This window comes from Neoarius graeffei, chromosome 10 (assembly GCF_027579695.1).
Source record: "Neoarius graeffei isolate fNeoGra1 chromosome 10, fNeoGra1.pri, whole genome shotgun sequence".
NCBI lineage: Eukaryota > Metazoa > Chordata > Actinopteri > Siluriformes > Ariidae > Neoarius > Neoarius graeffei.
Window position 1 is genome coordinate 30,532,136 of NC_083578.1, and position 24,417 is coordinate 30,556,552.

The window sequence follows — 24,417 nt, forward strand, 5'->3', positions numbered from 1 at the left end:
CCAGGTCATTGCAGAGCTGACACATAGAGACAAACAACCATTTGTCAATTTTGTCAACCTACAGTCAATTTAGAGCCACCAGTTAGCCTAACCTGCATGTCTTTGGACTGTGGGGGAAACCAGAGCACCTGGAGGAAACCCACACAGACACAGAGAGAACATGCAAACTCCACACAGAAAAGCCCTTGTTGGCCGCTGGGCTCAAACCCAGGACCTTCTTGTTGTGAGGTGACAGTGCTAACTACTACACCACCGTGCCCCTCCTTACATGATATCCTATTTTAACAATTTTCTTTGTTCCATTTCAGATGCTATTGCATTATCATGTTGCTTTTGCTATTTTACCCCTAAATTAATCCTGTACGATCAGTCTGGTACCTCACTGTGCCTCATCAAACCTATGAAGTAGTTTGAAATATGCTGGGAATAAAGATTCTTCTTAAAGCACAAGTGTTCTTCTGCACTGCTATTATTAGGCCCAGCTGAAAGGGTAAATTTCCTGAAGTACACTATTATTGTCCTAGTAAGGCCAAAATTTTACTATGTGTGGCTTTATACACAATGCCAAAATCTGAGCAGCTTTTGTAAGTACTGACCCTGCTAACTGAGTAAATACTCACTGGCTGGTGAGAAGCCGCATAGTACTCCAGTCTCGTGGAAACACACCAAGCTTCATCAGATTTCGAAACACACAGAAGATCTTTAGCAGAAACTCCTGTCATGATGAGAGATTTACCCATAAATATACTTTTATGCAAAGACACACACAAAATTTATGCTTCCATTAAATTCCATTTACAATAGATTTACTTAGTTTCAGTGATCTTTTTTAGTTGTAGTTTCAAAAGATTAATGTCACAGTAGATCTGTGCCCACATTCTAGCTACACAATTTTTCAACATGAACTTGTGTCTTTGCATGACGTCAATGTATTTTTGTGATTTTCACCTTGAGTTCATCTTTGCTGTGAAAGTTGTTGAGCAGATGGTGGAAGTGCAGCTCAGACATCATTTTCAATAGAGACAGGAGACAGGACACATACTCGCCCTTAAAAAACAACAAATAAATACACACAGTCAGCAAACACATCTTGTCCCTGCAGGAAAACCAAATATACAAGGAGAAATCAAACCCATGCAGTTCCTACAGGAACTGAGCATTGAGCAGTGCCTGCACACATGTGCCAAAAATGCTGAAATCTTTCTCAGATGTTTCTTTTCCTTTCTAAAAACACTTAGGGAAAATCCTGCCTAAGGATTTTAAACATTTGCCAATATCTTATAATTAAGCTTCCTTCCTTTTCCTCTTCAAGTGGAGTCACTATAGTCCAGATGGCAACACGAACCTACAAATGGAAGTTTGTCATATTCAGATTAATATCAGGTTATACATATGCATGGAATCTGTTTACTCTTTTTTTATGCTATCAGTTACCCAATTTTGACAAGACAAACCAACACCAATTCTTACTTTGTTAACAAAGTTTGTGGAGAATATGTGGATTCTGTACTATTACTAAAAAAAAACCCAACAACAACCCCCCCCCCCCCCCCCCCCACAGAATTATCAAACTGACATCATCCATGCAACAAAACTAAACATTTATTCACTCATTCCTGTTATTACTTTTATATGTGGAACAAAAAAAAATGCATGTAGAGAAATCAAATCCACATTGCTCTTGTTGAAGATCCCCTTTAAGACATAATAAAAGTGGAAAGGACTGTAGTCATTCATTTATTCTCTATGCCGCTTATCCATTGCGGGTCGTGGGTGAGCTGCAGCTAATCCCAGCTGACTTCAGCTAGAAGCAGGGTATACCCTGGACATGTCACCAATCTACCATGGGGCTAACACAGAGAGACAGACATTCACACTCACATTCACACCAATGGGCAGGTGATCTAAGCTACAGTGGTGCTTGAAAGTTTGTGAACCCTTTAGAATTTTCTATATTTCTGCATAAATGTGACCTAAAACATCATCAGATTTTCACACAAGTCCTAAAAGTAGATAAAGACAACCCAGTTAAACAAAGGAGACAAAAATATTATACTTGGTCATTTATTTATTGAGGAAAATGATCCAATATTACATATCTGTGAGTGGCAAAAGTATGTGAACCTTTGCTTTCAGTATCTGGTGTGACCCCCTTGTGCAGCAATAACTGCAACTAAACATTTGCGGTAACTGTTGATCAGTCCTGCACACCGGCTTGGAGGAATTTTAGCCCGTTCCTCCGTACAGAACAGCTTCAACTCTGGGATGTTGGTGGGTTTCCTCACATGAACTGCTCGCTTCAGGTCCTTCCACAACATTTCCATTGGATTAAGGTCAGGACTTTGACTCGGCCATTCCAAAACATTAACTTTATTCTTCTTTAACCATTCTTTGGTAAAACGACTTGTGTGCTTAGGGTCGTTGTCTTGCTGCATGACCCACCTTCTCTTGAGATTCAGTTCATGGACAGATGTCCTGACATTTTCCTTTAGAATTTGCTGGTATAATTCAGAATTCATTGTTCCATCAATGATGGCAAGCCATCCTGGCCCAGATGCAGCAAAACAGGCCCAAACCATGATACTACCACCACCATGTTTCACAGAAGGGATAAGGTTCTTATGCTGGAATGCAGTGTTTTCCTTTCTCCAAACATAACGCTTCTCATTTAAACCAAAAGTTCTATTTTGGTCTCATCCGTCCACAAAACATTTTTCCAATAGCCTTCTGGCTTGTCCACGTGCTCTTTAGCAAACTGCAGATGAGCAGCAATGTTCTTTTTGGAGAGCAGTGGCTTTCTCCTTGCAACTCTGTCATGCACACCATTGTTGTTCAGTGTTCTCCTGGTGGTAGACTCATGAACATGAACATTAGTCAATGTGAGAGAGGCCTTCAGTTGCTTAGAAGTTACCCTGGGGTCCTTTGTGACTTCGCCGACTATTACACGCCTTACTCTTGGAGTGATCTTTGTTGGTCGACCACTCCTGGGGAGGGTAACAATGGACTTGAATTTCCTCCATTTGTACACAATCTGTCTGACTGTGGATTGGTGGAGTCCAAACTCTTTAGAGATGGTTTTGTAACCTTTTCCAGCCTGATGAGCATCAACAACGCTTTTTCTGAGGTCCTCAGAAATCTCCTTTGTTCGTGCCATGATACACTTCCACAAACACGTGTTGTGAAGATCAGACTTTGATAGATCCCTGTTCTTTAAATAAAACAGGGTGCCCACTCACACCTGATTGTCATCCCATTGATTGAAAACACCTGACTCTAATTTCACCTTCACATTAACTGCTAATCCGAGAGGTTCACATACTTTTGCCACTCACAGATATGTAATATTGGATCATTTTCCTCAATAAATAAATTACCAAGTATAATATTTTTGTCTCATTTGTTTAACTGGGTTCTCTTTATCTACTTTTAGGACTTGTGTGAAAATCTGATGATGTTTTAGGTCATATTTATGCAGAAATATAGAAAATTCTAAAGGGTTCACAAACTTTCAAGCACCACTGTACATATCTTCGGACTGTGGAAGGAAACCAAAGCACCGAGAGGAAATCTCGGCACAGGGAGAACATGCAGATTTGACACAGAAAGACCCTGGTTGACTGGCAGGTTCAAACCCAGAACCTGCTTGCTGTGAGGTGACAGTGCTAACCACTGCACCACTGTGCCACCCAGGACTCGAAAAAGTTACATTCCAAAAAAGTTATATTCCACTTCAGAAAATAATTAGTGAAAAACAAGATGTTCCTCAAAATACAAGAAATATTAATGATATGATCATTTGAATTCTGGCTCTGATCTCATTAACTAGCAATGTAAAATATATTTATGGGAATAGATAAAATTCCCTGATATGCTTCTGAATCCACTTGATGGCAGGTTTTGATACTTACCAACACCAGTAACTTATGAATACTTGCTGTTTTCAGGTCAGATCATTTTTAAAAAAGTAAATATGATTGTGATAATAACTGATAACAAATATAATACTATGATTATGACTAATGATTTTTCATGTTTGTCAGCCCTATGACCTGGTGACTTGTCCAGGGTATACCCCGCCTTTCACCCGTAGTCAGCTGGGATAGGCTCCAGCTTGCCTGCGACCCTGTAGAAGGATAAAGCGGCTAGAGATAATGAGATGAGATGAGATGAGATTTTTCATGTTCATCATTTTTAAATTTTAACTATTTCAAAAAACGATCCTTATTATCTTATCTACAATCATAAAAGCAGTGAACAAGAGAGGTAAAAGTGATTGAGAAGAGCTCACTGTTATCTCAGCTGTGCACTGAGGACAGCGCTGATTTCTGCTATTTTCCACCGCCTGGCTCTTACTCATGATGGATAAGAGTGTTTGCAGGAGAACATCTAATAAGCTCTCTACCATCATCTCCACCTCATCCTGTACACACAAAGACTCCTACAAGAACAGAGAAACAGCAGAGGGAATTAAAGAGCAACTCATAAGACTGTAATGCATGGTAGTACATATATATTACACACAGGGTTAGTCAAAATTATGTTAACACTAATGGATTATTTTTCTCCTGGCGATAGATGTACACCATGGGTGACAGATTAAATGATACTGTTGCTCGCTGGTTTTTGTGTTTTGAATACGATGGTGAACAGGTTGAGACCGTCCTGTAAATCATCTTGCACATATGATGTATGTTTTGTGAATAAATGGTTTCTAACATTTAAGTGTTAACATAATTTTGACTTGGATCAAAATTGTATATATATATATATATATATATATATATATATATATATATATATATATATATATATATATATACACACACACAGTGGTGCTTGAAAGTTTGTGAACCCTTTAGAATTTTCTATATTTCTGTATAAATATGACCTAAACCATCATCAGATTTTCACACAAGTCCTAAAAGTAGATAAAGAGAACCCAGTTAAACAAATGAGACAAAAATATTATACTTGGTCATTTATTTATTGAGGAAAATTATCCAATATTACATATCTGTGAGTGGCAAAAGTATGTGAACCTTTGCTTTCAGTATCTGATGTGACCCCCTTGTGCAGCAATAACTGCAACTAAACATTTCAGGTAAGTGTTGATCAGTCCTGCACAGCGGCTTGGAGGAATTTTAGCCCATTCCTCCGTACAGAACAGCTTCAGCTCTGGGATGTTGGTGGGGTTCCTCACATGAACTGCTCGCTTCAGGTCCTTCCACAACATTTTGATTGGACTAAGGTCAGGACTTTGACTTGGCCATTCCAAAACATTAACTTTATTCTTCTTTGACCATTCTTTGGTAGAACGACTTGTGTGCTTAGGGTCATTGTCTTGCTGCATGAACCACCTTCTCTTGAGATTCAGTTCATGGACAGATGTCCTGACATTTTCCTTTAGAATTCGCTGGTATAATTCAGAATTCATTGTTCCATCAATGATGGCAAGCTGTCCTGGCCCAGATGCAGCAAAACAGGCTCAAACCATAGTACTACCATCACCATGTTTCACAGATGGGATAAGGTTCTTATGCTGGAATGCAGTGTTTTCCGTTCTCCAAACATAACGCTTCTCATTTAAATAAAAAATTTCTATTTTGGTCTTATCCATCCACAAAACATTTTTCCAATAGCCTTCTGGCTTGTCCACGTGATCTTTAGCAAACTGCAGATGAGCAGCAATGTTTTTTTGGAGAGCAGTGGCTTTCTCCTTGCAACACTGCCATGCACACCATTGTTGTTCATTGTTCTCCTGATGGTGGACTCATGAACATTAACATTAGCCAATGTGAGAGATGCCTTCAGTTGCTTAGAAGTTACCCTGGGGTCCTTCGTGACCTCGCAGACTATTACACGCCTTGCTCTTGGAGTGATCTTTGTTGGTTGACCACTCCTAGGGAGGGTAACAATGGTCTTGAATTTCCTCCATTTGTACACAATCTGTCTGACTGTGGATTGGTGGAGTCCAAACTCTTTAGAGATGGTTTTGTAACCTTTTCCAGCCTGATGAGCATCAACAACGCTTTTTCTGAGGTCCTCAGGAATCTCCTTTGTTCGTGCCATGATACACTTCCACAAACATGTGTTGTGAAGCTCAGACTTTGATAGATCCCTGTTCTTTAAATAAAACAGGGTGCCCACTCACACCTGATTGTCATCCCATTGATTGAAAACACCTGACTCTAATTTCACCTTCAAATTAACTGCTAATCCTAGAGGTTCACATACTTTTGCCACTCACAGATATATAATATTGGATCATTTTCCTCAATTAATAAATGACCAAGTATAATATTTTCATCTCATTTGTTTAACTGGGTTCTCTTTATCTACTTTTAGGACTTTTGTGAAAATCTGATGATGTTTTAGGTCATATTTATGCAGAAATATAGAAAATTCTAAAGGGTTCACAAACTTTCAAGCACCACTGTGTATATATTATATATATATATATATATATATATATATATATATATATATATATATATATAATTTTGACTTGGATCAAAATTACACACACACACACACACACACACACACACACACACACACACACACACACAGGGTTTTATATATATATAAAGGTAAAACTATGACAGTCGCAGAATGTGAGAGTATACCTGAGCACTAGTGTTGAGGATGGAGAAAATGCTGCTCAGGATTTTGGCACACAGCAGTAGCTCTCTCTGCTGCCTCAAGTGCAAGTGAATGTGATGTAGTACTACGGGAAGCAAAATACTCCGAGATTCTGGGAGAGAGAAATGTTATGAGGCATTTATTGGATATGTAGTGCAAGTACTGAGCTATTATTTAGGAAACCTTCAAATAAAATTTGTAATGGTCCATTCATTCTTCCTTCATTTTCCTTCCACATTTCCTGGTAGAGGTTGTGATGGCAAGAGGCTACAAATGTCAGTCTAGACTTCTCCATCTTCAGCCATACATTTCAGCAACTCTTAGGCTAGACCTTCCCAAGCTAACTGTGATAGAACCTCTCCAGTGGGTCCCACCATATTCCTGAAGTACCTTCCATAACAAACGTCAAGGCACACAATCATAGAACTTCTCTAAATCTACACACCACTGCAACCTTGCCAGAAGGTTTTGAACCACCGTAATCTCAGCAACTGATATGGACTCTAAAACATCAGTGATTTTTGGCACTGCCTCCTGGGTGGGCATGTCCACTGGATGGAAGGTATTCCTTAAAGATCCATCACTCAACAAAGGTCAACACTCCCCCGTACTAGCTATTGCAGAGCTTGTGCTTGGTCTCATGTCCCACTCCTGAGGCACCAAATGGTTTGCCAGAACCTCTTTGGGGTCACCTGAATGTCTTTTTCATTGGCCTCTCTCCTGCCCTGCCTCCGCTTTTGCTTCTGCAACTGCTTTTGCTGCAGCCCTCTGGCTCTCCTACACTGGCTCTCCTATACTCCTACATGTAATTGAATCAGGAGAGCACTTCATGAGCAATATTCAGAAACCATTACTCCTTCAACTTGACACCTTCCCTCACCATTGGTGTACACCCATGCATCCTAGGGCTATTGTCATGACAAATCATAAGACGACCGCAATCTCAACAGACACATGTCCTACCTGGGAAGTAGAAAAGCCTGCTATCCACAGTACGTGAGATTGACTGGAGTTTAACCACATCCATGGACTGGCCAATGTCCACAGTACTGGGCATGCTTGCTAGCGTCCCTCTCACCAGCTCAGCCACCTCCTGCACTGTGAACATCTGCAGCAGCTCGTCAAAGATGTCTGGAAAACTGGTCAGTAATGTGGCCTAAACAGGGTAAGAGGAAAAATTTTACCACCCAAAGTGTCATTAACTGCAGCTTGTTCTTTTCAATCCTTCATGAATTCCAAAACTAAAATGTCCTTGTTTCAACTTCAGAATAATATGCATGTGTTCCTCTCTCATTCCTCATGATGCCAAAACTCAATTATGAATTCGACTATTGGATCAAGCAAATATTACAAATGTGTATGCATCACCTGTGTGCAGACAAGTGTTTCAGCGTTTCGTCCATCCAGGCTGAGCAGAAAACGGATGGAGTGGAAGAGTTCATGAATGCTGGCTCTAAACTGCTCCTCTTCCATACCACATGTAGCCCGTGAGTACAGAGACCGAGACTGAACAATAAACTTAAACAGGTATTCCAGTGCCTAAAATCCCCACCACACACACACACACACACAATACATATATATATATATTTCTGAATGCAGATTAAATGTGTTTAGGATGGGTAAGTTGCAAACTGGAAGGGCTTTATGCGAATATGTTTTTTTTTTTTGTAACAAATTCAAACACTGCCATTGATTATAGTAATTAAAGGACAAAAGTAAGAAGTTGGGTTAAAAAAAATGCAAAGGCAAATGCAGTGATATTGGATAAGAGAGCACTCTAACCAACCTAGTACATTGTGATTGTGCCCTCAACAAAAAGTTATTGGCCAAACTTTCAGCTGAGCTGTATTATTCTGTTTTCACATCACATGTTAAAAATATTATTCAAGTTTGGCTGGTGTTTTCATTTTCTGTCAATATTTTCCCCGTGAGGTAAACAGGAGAGTTATATGACAATTTTGCTCAGTTACGTCATTATTTCTGGTTGTGAAAAAAATCATCTGTTAATCTCTGTAGCAAAAAAAAAAGTTTTAGCAATGGCCAGGTCGCACCTTCACCAGTGCCTGTACTGCATCAGGCAGTGGAATTTACAAGCATGTGCTAGAAATACAGAATCAAGATGCATCACAACACTGTAAAGAGCATTAAACTTAAATACAGCTGCATACCCAATGAAGATTCTGTATGTTTCGATATGGCTTTCTTGAATCTGCATCAGTGTACATTAGTGTCCTTGATTCTAAGAACAAGCACCTAAGGCTTGAATTGGATGACCTCATAAACAGGTACAGACAGTGCAAAAATTGTAAAAAGTGAAGTCAATTGTCTTGCAATTTTACTTGAAACATTTTTTAGTGGACAGAGCACATAGGCTTGATATTGAGAGGATAACAAACACCCGTGTTCTTCTATTCAACAATCAGACACACCATTTCCAAACTAAAGGATGAATCATCCAGCTGATAATAGAAAAAAGATTCTTATTAGACAGAGGCTCCAAAAGTCACATTTCCCTTGGCCACAGCACGCATGTATCCAGGAAGAGAGCAGTGCTCGCCCCCACTAAGGCTAAATTAAGGCAAGCCATCTAGAACTTCTGCCTACTCTTCCTGGTCATTGTATTTGGACAGACACAAACATGATTCTGGCTTATCTGCAAAGGCAGAGGCGTTTACTGACAACATACAACTGACACCTGACAAAAGACGGTAGATTTTTTTCACTGCATCTAATCAATGTAATGACAGTCTCTATATCCAGTACACCCTGCAGTCATAAAACCCATAAGAGGCAGCCATAGGTGCTTTCAACTGGAGGATCTTTTTCATAATTCTTAGAACTGCTGGAGGAAGTTCTCCCTTTTTTGTGTGTCCACGCTGCAGGAACTGAGAACGATTGTAGTTCTTAGAATGCTGTTTTGAGGGACTTTTCTAGCTCCAACTTCAGGATAGGTACTCTCCCAGCACAAGAAGAACCATGAGTGACGTAAGTGCATGGTGATTGGTCAGACATGAGACAATGCAGCACCAGCAACCACAGCTTTAAAAAAATCTGTGTTCAATGTTAGCTGTGTAAAAAACAGCTTTTAACATTAGCAATAAAAAAAAAAAACATGGACAAATAGCCGGACATTGAAATCCAGGTTTTATTGAGCCTATATGTGATAGAGGAAATACAGCGCAATTTTGAGGTCACACACACATCACATTATCTCTAGCCGCTTTATCCTTCTACAGGGTCGCAGGCAAGCTGGAGCCTATCCCAGCTGACTACTGGCGAAAGGCGGGGTACACCCTGGACAAGTCGCCAGGTCATCACAGGGCTGACACATAGACACAGACAACCATTCACACTCACATTCACACCTACGGTCAATTTAGAGTCACCAGTTAACCTAACCTGCATGTCTTTGGACTGTGGGGGAAACCGGAGCACCCGGAGGAAACCCACGCGGACACGGGGAGAACATGCAAACTCCGCACAGAAAGGCCCTCGCCGGCCCCGGGGCTCAAACCCAGGACCTTCTTGCTGTGAGGCGACAGCGCTAACCACTACATCACCGTGCCGCCCGCAATTTTGAGGTGTCCAAGCAAAATATAAAAATCCATGCTAGCATTTCCTGCTAGCTAGCTGCTTACGTTACTTACACATTCCTATTAACTTTTTGGTCATAATCCACCAGAAGTCATATATAATATCAGTGGTGACAAAAAGCATGTGAAATTATTTTTTTTACTCACAGCTCATAGAAGAAACATCAAGCAGAGAAACATCAGGAAAACCAGAATAGCCAAAATTGATCATTTGTTCTGAATATGTCCCCACCTTAATGTCCTCTATACTTTCTGATTGGATTACTGATTAAAGGAGACATATTATACCACTTTTTCTAAGTCGACAGTTCCCTTAGGTCTTAATGAAATTTCTGTGACATGCTTTGGTTAAAATACTACACGGATAAACCATCACAGCACCCTTTACACCTTGTGAACTGCAGACAACAGAACAGTTCCCAGGCTTAGCTTGCTTCGACATTATGCTAGCAATTCTGACACTTGCGAGAGAAAAAAGGCGCACATTCACAAAGGTAGTTCTCAAGCCGTGGTTGCAGATACCCAGTTGGGGGGGTGAAGGGGATTGGGGGGTTGGGGATATAATTCTTGACATAAGGAGGGGAACCAAATCTGAATGGCTTGTTGAATCATATGTTTTCTGACCTATACAGCCCAAAATAAACTGAGTGGCTTGTCTTATTTCAGAGTTTGTGGGTAGGTAGGCACTCCAGGTACCCAAATGTATGTGTATAAGCACTGGAAAAGTGAGTTTTTCTTAATATGTCTCCTTTAACAGTAAATATACACTATTTCACTATTTTTGAGTTTGCATTCTGGGAATTATGAGGAGAAAATAATACTTTACATACAGTATCACAACATGTTTTTGTTATTGCTGGTGACAGCTGTGACTTCAGAATACAAACAAATGATTTAATCTCGAACTCTTCAACAGTTTAATTTAATTCAATTCAATTTAATTTTCCCCAAATTATAGAAATTGTACAAAGCAGTGGTCTCATTTAACAACTAAGTGGACACATAGTTTTATGCGTTGATGGTGCATATACAGTTGTAGTCAGAAGTTTACATACAGTGACATGAATGGCATCTTGGATATGAATGCCATGGCAATATTTGGGCTTTCAGTAATTTCTTTGAACTGTTCTTTTTCTGTGGCAGAAGGTACAACATACATCTTTAATTAAAAAAAAACACACTAGAATTTGGTGCACAAGTTTTAATTTTCTTTGGGTTTTCTGAAATCAACACAAGGTCAAAATGATACATACAGGGTCAAAAATATACATACAGCACACCTAATATTTGGGTAAAATGTCTCTTTGCAAGATTCACCTTGACCAAACATTTTTGTTTACCATTAACAAGCTTCTGGCAGAATTCTAGTTGTATATTTCATGACTCTTCATGGTAGAATTGGTAGAGTTCATTTAATTTTTTTTTCTTGGCATGGACTCAACTTATAAGCACGGTCCATATATTTTCAATAGGGTTGAAGTCAGGACTTGTTTAAAGCTTAATGTTAGCTTGCTTTATCCTCCACAACCAGTTTTGATGCATGTTTGGGTTCATTGTCCTGTTGTAAGTCCCAAGTCGTGTTCAAGTTTCTGATGGTTTATGTTGAAGAATTCTGAGTTAGTCCTCCTTCTTCATTATTCCATCCACTTTGTGAAATGAACCAGTTCCACTGGCAGCAAAACAGCCCGAGAGCATGATGATCCTACCACCACCACCAGTTGGTACAGTGTCCCTCTGTACATGGTGGCCATTGTGGCCAAACAGCTCAATCTTTGTCTCATCTGACCATACAGCTATCCTCCAGAAGGCTTTTTTCTTTGTCCGTGTGGTCAGCTTCAAACTTTAGTTATGCTTGAAGGTGTCAATTTTGGAGCAGGGGGTTATTTCTTGGATAGCAGCCTCTTAGTCCATGGTGATGTAAAACTCACTGAACTGTAGACAGTGACCCATCAGCTTCCAGTTCATGGCAGGGCTGTGCCATGGTGGTTCCCAGCTTGTTCCTGACCATCCAAACCAATTTCCTTTCAGCTGAGGGTGACAGTTTGGGTTTTCTTGAAGCAAAGTGGCTTGGCAAAGTGACTACATCTCACAATACCTTGTATACAATTGTTTGAACTGATCTTGGAATTTGCAGTTGTTTAGAAATGGCTCCAAGAGACATTCCAGAGTTGTGTACATTTGCGATCCTCTTTCTTAGATCTGTACTGAGCTCCTTGGACTTTCCCATTGTATTGTGTGCTGGTCAATCCAACGAGTGCTGTAAACAAACCCTTTTTATGAAGGCACAGAGAAGCTACCAGCTGTAGTCAATAATGATCACTTACAGGAAGTTAAGAGACCTCAGCCTTGGCAAGATAAAAGACATTTTGGAAGTTTCAGCACCTCTGAATTAATAATCTAAGTGAGCAAATGTAAATTTTTAACCCTGTATGTATAATTTTGACCCTGTGTTGATTTCAGAAAACCCAAAGAAAATTAAAACTTGTGCACCAAATTCTAGTCCTTTTTTAAATTAAAGATGTATGCTGTACAATCATTCTGCCACAGAAAAAGAACAGTTTAAAGAAATTACTGAAAGCCCAAATATTGCCATGACATTCATATGACATTCATGTCACTGTATGTAAACTTCTGACCACAACTGTACATCTCTCTGCACACAGAATTATATTTTTTAAGTGCTTCTTGTGCTTTAAGATGTGCATATGCACCTATCAGCCATAACCTTAAAAACACCTGCTGAATATTCTGTCCCCCTTGTGCTGTTAAAACAGTTCTGACCCACTGAAGCATGGACTCCACAAGACCTCTGAAGGTGTGGTATCTGGCACCAAGATGTTAGCAGCAGATCCTTTAAGTCTTGTAAGTTGTGAGGTGGGGCCTCCACGGATCGAACTTGTTTGTCCAGCACATCCCACAGATGCTCGATCGGCTTGAGATCTGAAGAATTTGGAGACCAAGCTCTTCAAACCATTCCTGAACAATTTTTTTTGTGTGGCAGGGAGCATTATCCTGCTGAAAGAGGCCACTGCTATTAGGGAATACCGTTGCCATGAAGTGGTGTACTTGGTCTGCAACAATGTTTAGGTAGGTGGTACATATCAAAGTAACAATTCACATGAATGCCAGGATCCAAGGTTTCCCAGCAGAACATTGCCCAGTGCATCACACTGCCTCTGCAGGCTTGACTTCTTCAACCAGTGCATCCTGGTGCCATCTCTTCCCCAGGAAAGTGAAGCACATCCACTCAGTTGTCCACATGATATAAGAGAAAATGTGATTCATCAGACCAGGTCACCCTCTGCCATTGCTCCATGGTCCAGTTCTGATGCTCACATGTCCACTGTCGGTGCTTTCAGTGGTGGACAGGGGTCAGCATGGGCACTCTAACCAGTCTGTGGCTATGCAGCACCATATGCAGCAACCTGCTATGCACTGTCTGTTCTGATACCTTTATGTCATAGCCAGCATTAACTTTTTCAGCAATTTGTCCTACAGTAGCTCATCTGTGGGATCGGACCAGACAGGCTAGCCTTTGTGTCCCAAATGCATCAACGAGCCTTGGGTGCTCATGACCCTGTCACCAATTTACTGCTTGTCCTTCCTTGGACCACCTTTGGTGGGTACTAACCATGGCATACCACAATACCTGCTGTTTTGGACATGCTCTGACCTAGTTGTCTAGCCATCACAGTTTGGCCCTTGTCAAAGTCATTCAGATCCTTACACTTGACAATTTTTCCTCCTTACAACACATCAACTTTGTGAATTGACTGTTCACTTGTTGCTTAATATATCCCTTGTATATGTGCCATTGTAATGAGAAAATCAATGTTATTTGCTTCACCTTTCACTGGTTTTAATGTTATGGCTGATTGGTGTATTTACACACACTCCTGATCAGGCATATGCAGGAACCTGGAGTGGGAAGAAAATCAGCATAATTGACAGCATAATTACTGCCCACAACAAGGTGCAGACAGGTGACACAGATGAAACGTAGAGTAAAACTGGGCAAAAGACACATCTAAAGATTGAGTGGGATGATGCGGCTTTGGGCAGGGAGGAACACGTTTTAAAGAAACACAGGAAACTCTATGCCGGGGCCGTGCATACTTCCTTGTATGTACTGACAGATCTTATGCACAAATTTAGACTTCATTCTACACGTTTTGATAAATGAGACCCCAGAAGTGTTAGCAGCTATGACATATTACTCATAGGAGCAGCTATGACATATTACTCAAACAAACTTGACATTAAGTTTCACCCACACCATATATGATATAGAGCGCAATCCATTACCAACACTAAACTATACTCTTATATAAACCATCACAGCAGTACTCCATAATAATGCACTTAACTATCACTCATGTACAAAATTCATTCATTCTTTATCCTTAATCATGTTTTATCCTAGTCACAGAAGATCCAGAACCTATCCCTCTAGGAAGGCATACACCCTACATGGGATGCCAGTCTAGCACAGGGCACAAACCTGGAGGCAATTTAGCAACATTAATCTATATGTTTTCAGGAGTTGGAAGGACACTGTAGAGTACCTGGAGAATCACTGTGTGACCTCATGTGCAAACTTGCTAATCAATGGATTTATGAAGGTAGCTTTACCTCAGAGGCAGAATGAAATTTACTGGTTAGTAACCCATGGGGATAGCTTTTCAAATGCTGCCTCAGAGGCAGTACACAATTTTCCACTTGTATTTCTCTAGTTAAATATTTAGACTACTATCAAGCTAGCTAAATTGTAAGCGAACGTTAACTCACCAAATAACTACCTAGGAAACTCACAAGAAAATATAGTCTGTTGACTGTAGATTTCTTAGCATTGTTTTAACAACACCATCATAAACAACAAACATGGCATTTATCAAAAACATTTATAGCTAACACTATCTAGATAGCTAGCTACCTACCTAGCTAACAAGCAAATGTTAATGATCAAAAGGGTTTATATACCTCATGAGGCTAGGTAGCTTTCTGAGTGGTTTTCTAGTTTATATCCAGGTCAGACGGCAGAAAGACGCATGCTGTGACCTGCGATCGGTCGGGTGGCGACTGATCGCTGGTGGACGCAGGTGTTTTGCGTCAAATCCTTTATTGTGGTCAGACGTATTGCAAGACACAGAGTTTTTAAGCTTTTATGACAGGACGCAACCAGTCAGAAGCAGATGCAGCTAGATGCAGATTGACGCAGCGCACAGAAAACCTTTAAAATATATAAGGCCATAAGACTGCTTGCAGTTGTTGTAAACTATTTGCAGGTGCAGTCTGTGTCTACCTGCGATGCATTGCAGCCATCTCTAAAGACTTGTCTTCCCCTGCGTCAGAAGGTCAAAACTGTCAGATATTCCAACACTGTCAGGACTTTTGGCCACCACCAAGATACATAGACATGCCCACTCACACACACAAGTCTGGGATCAGCTACACATTTTCAAGCATGCTACTGACCCTCATAGCGTCCTGGATGTGGTCCTGTCGCACAACCTCAGCAGAACGATCCATATACCACTTCAGACAGCGGATCAGCTCTCTACACACAAACACAAACATTTTGAAAGAGACTTTTGGACTGATGTGTAACAAGAAATGTGCTATACAGCATTCTAGTACAGAAGGAGCAACAACAAAAAAAGCTTTAAATAACCTACCCTGCACAATAGTCAAATATTCAGAGTCCTCATATTTGTTAAAATTAGTCATGAAATTATGAATAATAAAATATCAAGGTGTTATTGCAGTTGAAAAACTGAGGTCAATTTAGAACTCAATAAAATGTTAACGACTACTGCTAAGTCAATTTGGGGCCCTGGAAGGAAATATTTTTCAATTTTAGGCAGTTACTCATCAGTCCTCATATTCTACATCAAATAAAATGATGACCAATCTAGTGCAAAATAACGTTCAATTTTCTAAACTTATTAACATAATGGACAAATTCGCTCTATTTATTATAGAACCTACATCATTTTTTAAGCAATGTAAAAATGAAGATTTTTTTTTTGGTGAAAATTGTGCTTCAAAATCCTGTGGTATACGATTTACTTGTAGGCCAGTGCTCCTGCAAACTGGTTGTGTATGTAGGCATCCATAACTGGGCGAAAATGGTAATACCGTGGATCCCTGAGCAGGTTAATGATGAACACCTGAAACACATGTACATAAACATATTTTAATAATAATTAAACACTGATACTCCTTTATTAAATATGAGCAAAACTAATGGCACAGAAGTTAGGAATATTTTCAATACTTTGAAGTATTTATTATTTATAAATGCAGTTGAGCCAAAGAAAAAAAGTTTCTTACCAGTGACTGAAATACAAGTGGTCCATATTTGTCAATGTTGTCATCAAGAAGAGAGAACAGTGTGTCCAGTACATCCTGCAGAAACTACAAAAGCACAGAACACACCACCATACAGGAATATGTGTATACATGTACAATAATTGTTTGTGCGTGTGTGTGTGTGTGTGTGTGTGTGTGTGTGTGTGTGTGTGTACCTTAACAATTTCCTCTCCGTTAATTACTCGAAGGCGGCCTAAGACGTCCAGAACTCTCTCAGGATTAGCTTTCCATTTTAACAGTGTAAGAAGATCCACTGTCCACACACCCACCCACGCGCGCGCGCGCACACACACACACACACACACACACACACACACACACACACACACACACACACACACAGTGCTTGACATGTAAAGTAGCTCAATTTCTATTGAATACCGTAGATGAATGAATTAGTTCACCACTATAAATGACAGTCAGTCACTGTTGTGTGTGGTTATTTACATGTTGTGAACTATGCTTTTATTGAAATGGTTCTTCACAGGAACTGAGTTAACAACATTTTTAAGGTAGCCTATTCATGTTAATAGAACATTTCCAAGTCGAGTCATACAAGCATTCAGCTTTAAAAGATGTCTGAGCAAAATGGAACGCTTTCAAATAAATGTTTTCCATCTGATGGTGCCATTTGTATCATCGTCCTTATTTCAGTCGAAAAGTGCGATTGTGCCATCAGGCAAAACCAAAACAGGAACATAAATGCTGCTACAAGATGTTTGCTGCCCCCTTAATGTTTAATGAACAGCCTGCAAAAAACCTTTAAATTCTTGTAATGGTCATACAAATCAAAGCTTAAGCTGGGTCTCAGAAGCATAAACCAAACTCAAACATCATACAGCAGTGAGCAATGATGAAACTTTTTTTTTTCTTCAGTGCTTTATTGTTTGGCATCTGATGATCTGATGTTAATGGTTATGAAAATTGCTTTTTTAAACCTTACTGGTTTTTCAATATTTTCAAATATTTAGAATTCCAATATTTTGTAGCTTTGCGATCAAGTTTTATTCAAAGTGATAAAAAAGAAGCATTACAGCTAATATATTTAGCATAATGGTGAGATGATCAAATCTGTGTGTGTGTGTGTGTGTGTGTGTGTGTGTGTGTGTGTGTGCGCGCGCATGTGTACATACCGTTCTGTGTGAGCTTTGTGGAAACCAATATGGTGCTGATGCAAAAACTCTCCTTGTTGCTGCGCTGGAAAGGAAATGAAGCTGGAATAGCAGGACAGCTGTTTAGGTCTGCCTTACTGCATGGCATACTCAAATACAGGCCTTGATTGGTAAATGTTGTGTTCTCATCACACTAGAGAGAGAGAGAGAGAGAGAGAGAGAGAGGTTCGTAACTGCTTTCAGCAAGCACATTGTATTCCTTGATCCATTCATTTTGTATGTTCTATACGTTTATTGCATAGCTTTGTTGAATCCTCAATTCTGATTGGTCAATTACAACATTCTACGGTTTGTATATGGTCTACGTATAACAGACTGTTGTTATGGACCATGTCATTAGAGGAAGCAATAAAATCATTTTTAAATCAATAAAATCCATCCATCTTTCCCTTTCCTATACTGCTTATCTGTCAGGATCACAGGGAAGCTGGAGCCAATCCCAGCTGACTTTGGGCGACTGGCAGGGTACACCCTGGGCAGGTCGCCAATCTATCACAGGGCTAACACAGAGACAAACAACCATTCACACTTGCGCACACACACACCTATGGGCAATTTAGAGTAGCCAGTTGACCTAATTTGCATGTCTTTGGACTGTGGGAGGAAACCGCAGCACCTGGAGGAAACCCATGCAGGCACAAGGAGAACATGCAAACTCCACACAGAAAGGCCCCAGTTGGCCACAAGGTTCAAACCCAGAACCTTCTTGCTGTGAGGCAACAGTGCTAACAACTGTTCCACCACGCTACCCCGTATTATATTTAAATAGCAATGACAGGCCATTTTTTAAAGTAGTTGTCATAGCGTTGTGTAATGTATCAAATTAAAGAGCATGAAGATCTGAATTGAAAACTTGTTTAATTTTGTAAATATGCCTTAAAAAAACAACGTTATGAACATTTGAAAATCCAATGTTTTATAAAATTTCCATTTCTGCCCGTTGCCCCGGTCACAAACCAGCACTCATTTTCCATCGGTTTAATTTTCCATTCATGGGAAAAAAAACTCAATCAGAAATTAATATATCAAAAAGCCAAAAATAAAGAGATTTAGAATTTTGAGTGTCAGAGTAAGAATTACAGATCAAGGCTTCTTCTTGTGCAGCACGGTGGTGTAGTGATTAGCACTGTCACCTCACAGCAAGAAGGTCCTGGGTTTGAGCCCAGTGGCTGGCGAGGGCCTTTCTGTGTGGAGTTTGCATGTTCTCCCCGTGTCTGCGTGGGTTTCCTCCGGGTGCTCTGGTTCCCCCCACAGTCCAAAGACATGCAGGTTAGGCTAATTGGTGGCTCTAAAATTGACCGTAGGTGTGAATGTTTGTTTGTCTCTGTGTCAGCCCTGTGATGACCTGGCGACTTGTCCAGGGTGTACCCTGCCTCTCGCCCATAGTCAGCTGGGATAGGCTCCAGCTTGCCTGCGACTCTGTAGAACAGGATAAGTGGCTACAGATAATGGATGGGCTTCTTCTTGTATATCACGATTATGCACCTAGAAGGCTTAAAAGTAATACATCAGTGAAATTGGTCCATCCTTTGTGTTTAAACATAAAAGCCAGAATTTAGCGGGTATGTTCATTTTAAATTGTGGACACCAAGCATGACTAATGACGGTGGTACTCAAATGCACTGTGTATAAGAGGGTTCAATTTTTGTTCATTCTCTTCAAAACAGTATTACTGATATTTATACACCTTCTCATTTTTTTTTCCATGAAAAAAAATTAGGAAACTCGCTGATTTTTAGGAAGGATATCATATTGTCCTCTGATCCGATCTTATTGGAAATATTCAGCCAATTTTATTGGAAAAATCAAGTCAACATGAGAGATTCGACCACTAGGTGGGAATCATGAGTTTCAACCTGATTGAACCAACAGTGAGCGAGCTGGAAGCAACAACAAAACACACGGACCGGTGACAAATATCACTAAAAACCCCAAGATGGTGGCATCCGTAAATCTGGTGTATTGCATTACAGAACATTAAAAAACGCTTAAAGTAAAAGCTCATCACAACGCTACACAAAATTAACAATATATTCCGTAAATATGTTATTTATTATTGACTCAACACTAGTTTTATGTAGATTAAACACTTTTAAATGTCTTTAAAGGCCAAATGAAAGCATGCTGTTCTCCCATACAAACGTATGGGAGGTTCATCAGTGCAATGGCGTGCTGTCAAGCCTAATTAAAAAAAAAAAAAGTAACTCTTCAACCAAAAGAAAAGTTTTCTCATCTCATCATCTCTAGCCACTTTATCTTTCTACAGGGTCGCAGGCAAGCTGGAGCCTATCCCAGCTGACTACGGGCGAAAGGCGGGGTACACCCTGGACAAGTCGCCAGGTCATCACAGGGTTGACACATAGACACAGACAACCATTCACGCCTACGGTCAATTTAGAGTCACCAGTTAACCTAACCTGCATGTCTTTGGACTGTGGGGGAAACCGGAGCACCCGGAGGAAACCCACACGGACAACATGCAAACTCCACACAGAAAGGCCCTTGCCGGCCACGGGGCTCGAACCCGGACCTTCTTGCTGTGAGGCGACAGCACTAACCACTACACCACCGTGCCACCCAAGAAAAGTTTTGGTTAATGCAAATTATAATTACTTAAAGCTACAGTGCATATTGTTTAAAAAAAATAAGATGGCAATTCACTCAAGGAAGAAAAATAATACTTTATAATCTGATGTTCCTGAGCTGTTGTGAGTCACCCTGACAATTCACAGTTAGCACTGTGTCAGGGGAATCAGTTCAGAATTGGAGGGAATTGTATACGCCTACATCAGATGCCAGCTAAGCTATAGCAAACGTCATCATGCCCTACTTTTAGGCACCAAAGAAGTTTAAAATATACCAGGACTGGCACGAGCCAGCAGCCAGAGAGTGTGGTGTGAGAGTGTAAACAAAGCAAACAGAAATGAGATGGTAAAAGAGTCTGATAATATACTATAAGAGGGAAAATGACTCATGATTGGGCATGATAGAGTTTTTGCTTTTCTTCTTGCTAACTATGTAATGCATTTATTTTCTTTCTAATTTGGTGGGAAGCTCATAAATGATAGATGATAATCAAATGATTTATCCTTGTCTGGATCAAAACATGGTTGAGAACTTCTTGAATGTTTTGATACTACACTATTCGTGTCATTACCCTTTAGGCATACCGCTTGGTGTGCATTAGATTTGGGTGGTATCTATTTTTACATACCTTCACGCTGTCTTGACATTTCACGGGGGTATATGGTAAATTATGGTATTTGTGAATGAAAAAAAAAGACTAAAAGCTCCTTAAAAGAGTAAAAGCTGAGCTGCTGAACGGACATGATGTGCATGGCAGACTGGCAGTTGAATGAAATCATGTGGCTAATAAACTGCCTTTGTAGTTGGAAGAAGTCATCTCAAGGTAAAGTTTTATATGGTACTATTCTCATGATTCCATATGTAGTTATATTTAGCTAAGAGACCCGTGTGTGTGTGTGTGTACCTTATATACATAAAGCTCATGGCACTCATCCCCTAAGGTGGTTCCATCCTCCCTCATGAGTGGAGTGAAAGAGAATCCAAACAGCTTCTTCTCTCCTTTATCTTTAGCTAAAAACAAGAGAAGCACAAAAATGTATACATGTCTGACACCATGATGTTATTCAATGTGAAATATGACGCAGTGTTGCAGTACTTGAGACTAGTCCCAAGACCACTTTTTGAAGGTCTCGGTCTCATCTCGGAATCCGCCGCATTTTTACTCGGTCATGTCTCGGTCTCAGACATAGAGGACTCGGGATTTAATTTCAAGACTGGTCAAGACCACAACTGCGGCGACTTCACTAAATTGCCTGTGCATTGTCTGATTTATTTGTTAACATCATTACTGTGACTGGATGTAAAATTTCCTGTTTTAAATGTGACCAATAACATGACGCATTGCGAATTTGAAAATTTCCTTCCTGTTAACAGCTGTCACCCCTCCCCTGCCCCTCTTCACACACACTGAGCTGGTTCTGGTCTTGACTCGGTCTCGCCTTGCCTTGGTCTTGACTTGAACTCACCCCTCAAAGTTCTGATCTTGTCTTAGTCTCAATACACTTTGGTCTTGGTAATGACTTAGTCTCGGTTTAGGTGGTCTTGACTACAACACCAATGACATGATTATCACACCGATATTCAGATGGTAAAAGAGTGTGCAGTGCAGCAAGACTCGAAAAATGGCAAAATTATTATTTTTAAATTATATAAAAAGCTCTACTCATAGACATAGACTATAATGTTTTGATGTTTTTAATATTCATCCTTTGATCCATAACCCCATTTTGAAATAATTGACTGTGGAAGCTGTGGAATTGGGTACACAGTACATAGTATAAAGGTTTAAAACTAGACGGCCTTTCGATTTCATAAAATCGGTGAAATTTAGTTCCCTCTGAAATTTGGTCATTGTGATATATGTTTATTTCTGTAATATCTCACAAAATATCAAGCCGTTCTGTGGCTGGAAAGTTATTTAATTTGAGGGGATTCCCTAGCAAATAATGTGCATGAAATCGCTTGCTTCACGCAGTCAAGCAGACAGAGGAAGTCCATATGCGCATGCGCAGGTTTACCTTCTTCTTCTTCTTCTTTTGGGTTTTACGGCAGCTGGCATCCACAGCATTGCATTACTGCCATCTACAGGTTTACCTTCTATCATTCTGTTGCTTAATGAACAGCTGATCACACCGAGGTGCTTGCTTTCTGCCGAGATTTATTAGTTTGGTCCTGTGTTTCCTTTCCTTCGCAACATAACATCTCTTCTTCTTGTTTTCCGTTCCTGTAGTCGGTCTTTCCAGTTTCATTCACATTCTCCACTGTACTCTCCTGTTTCAAATTTGTATCCCACAATGCCTTGCGCAAAAGGGGAAAGCCCACCACGTGATGCATGACGTAGTATCTTGAATTGGGTCATGGTGAAGCAGGAAAAAAATAGCGGAGAATTTAGGGCCACGTGGCCCTAAATTCATTAATTGTTCTATTTAAAAAATAAAAAAACTAATAAAATTGGAAGTCTGTGATTCAAATTCAGTAGCTTTCAGTCCACTGAACAAAAATAATTGGGTGTCAGAGAAAATTCTTTTTATGACCTACACTTGAAAAATCTGAAAGGCAGTCTACCTTTAAGTATATATTGTATTGTAAGTGTATCTAGCCCAGAATATTTTGTTTTAATTGTAAGTACATATGGCATGTGAATTATTAGACAGGCAGTACTCACTGGAGCAATGCCTGAACTCGAAGCGTAGGTGCGAGCCACGAAAGCGCTCAATAGGAATGGGCAGTTTGAGGCTTTCACTCCAGCGGGGACTGTTGTTGTGATACAGGACAAAGGAGCAATGTTCGCTAACATTCAGTTCTCCACAGCCCAAACTAATACAATCCTGAGGAGAAAGGGAGACAAACAGAATATATACACCTATAAACCTGGAATTTCCTGGAATACACTTCAGAGGACCTTAAAACACAAGCTATTATGATATCCAAACATCTTATTCCCTCTAAGAACACAAATAACATTCATAACTATATATTATTCAAATTTACATCGGTATTTTAGTAGTAGAAATAACAGACAATAAAAGCACTTGCTGAATTCTCATGTGCGTTTGTGAGTGATCACTCAAGTGTAAGCACTCTAGGATTTACTGTTTATAACAGATGATTCCTCATCTCAATGATTTCAACTCAGGAAATTTGGCACATCTGGAATTAATTACTTCTCTAATACATGTTATTAATTTAATTAATTATTGGGTTTTCTGTGCATAATAGCCACAACTAAATAGTTTGCTCTTACATGTTACAGATCAAATTATTTTATGGAAAGAAGCAATTTTAGACCAGGTGAGTCAGCAGATGTTGCACATCCTGTTGCATCAATCCTCTTCATGGAAGGAGATTCATTTCTGACCACCACAAACTGGATGAAAATGGGTATAAGTATGCTTACACCCAATCGAATGAACAATGCACAAGTGTTGTACCACTAAATAATGCAGTAACAGTTTTTGTATAGTCCAATTTCGACACTACAAAAAGTCAACTAACCATCTACAGTATAGTCCATCAACAGTCAGTCAGGTAACGGTCATGAACAATCTCAACAAAATGGCAAACTGTATGGTTTTTAATGTTTAGGAGATAAATCAATACGCAATTGTGGCAGCGGGGGCGTGGTCAAGCGCCGGTCTGTGACAGGAGGGCGGAGTCAGGGAAGGTAAGTGGCAGAATCACGTCACCTGAGAGCAATTAACCTGTTTGTGTGTCTTCCCAGTGACTGCGCCCTATATCAGGAGGGAGAGCGAGAGCAGAAGGAGCTCAACCCTGAACCAGACGCCGGTTGTGTGTCTGTCATTGTTATACTGAAAAGTGTGGCAATAAAGCCCTTTATAAAACCTGATCTCTGTCCTGCCGTCCTCTGTGCTCCACCCACACGTAGGGTCTCTTACAGTGGTGCCGAAACCCGGGACAGTGGAGCACCAAACCAGCAGCCCCATGGAATCCTCCCCGTTCGCCGATCTGGTCCACGCCCTCGCCACGGCTCAGCAAAGCCAGCACCAGGCACTCGTTACGCTCCGAAAGGAGCAGGAGCAGCGCTTCGA

The 24,417-nt window shown here is 40.2% G+C and overlaps 1 protein-coding gene across 1 annotated transcript in view; it reads right to left on the reverse strand.

The window, feature by feature from the left end:
- The window catches only part of LOC132893505 (dedicator of cytokinesis protein 3-like), a 136,288-nt gene that overhangs the window by 53,761 nt on the left and 58,110 nt on the right, over window positions 1–24,417 (reverse strand). Inside the window, exons 16-28 of the mRNA XM_060932699.1 lie at window positions 23,034–23,196; window positions 21,273–21,379; window positions 17,744–17,915; window positions 16,766–16,863; window positions 16,572–16,655; window positions 16,308–16,408; window positions 15,714–15,795; window positions 8,011–8,181; window positions 7,606–7,798; window positions 6,627–6,754; window positions 4,289–4,438; window positions 949–1,047; window positions 621–715 (exon numbers count right to left, since the gene is read on the reverse strand). Of these exons, the coding sequence (XP_060788682.1) occupies window positions 621–715; window positions 949–1,047; window positions 4,289–4,438; window positions 6,627–6,754; window positions 7,606–7,798; window positions 8,011–8,181; window positions 15,714–15,795; window positions 16,308–16,408; window positions 16,572–16,655; window positions 16,766–16,863; window positions 17,744–17,915; window positions 21,273–21,379; window positions 23,034–23,196 (1,643 nt within the window). The remainder of the gene's footprint in view (window positions 1–620; window positions 716–948; window positions 1,048–4,288; window positions 4,439–6,626; window positions 6,755–7,605; window positions 7,799–8,010; window positions 8,182–15,713; window positions 15,796–16,307; window positions 16,409–16,571; window positions 16,656–16,765; window positions 16,864–17,743; window positions 17,916–21,272; window positions 21,380–23,033; window positions 23,197–24,417) is intronic.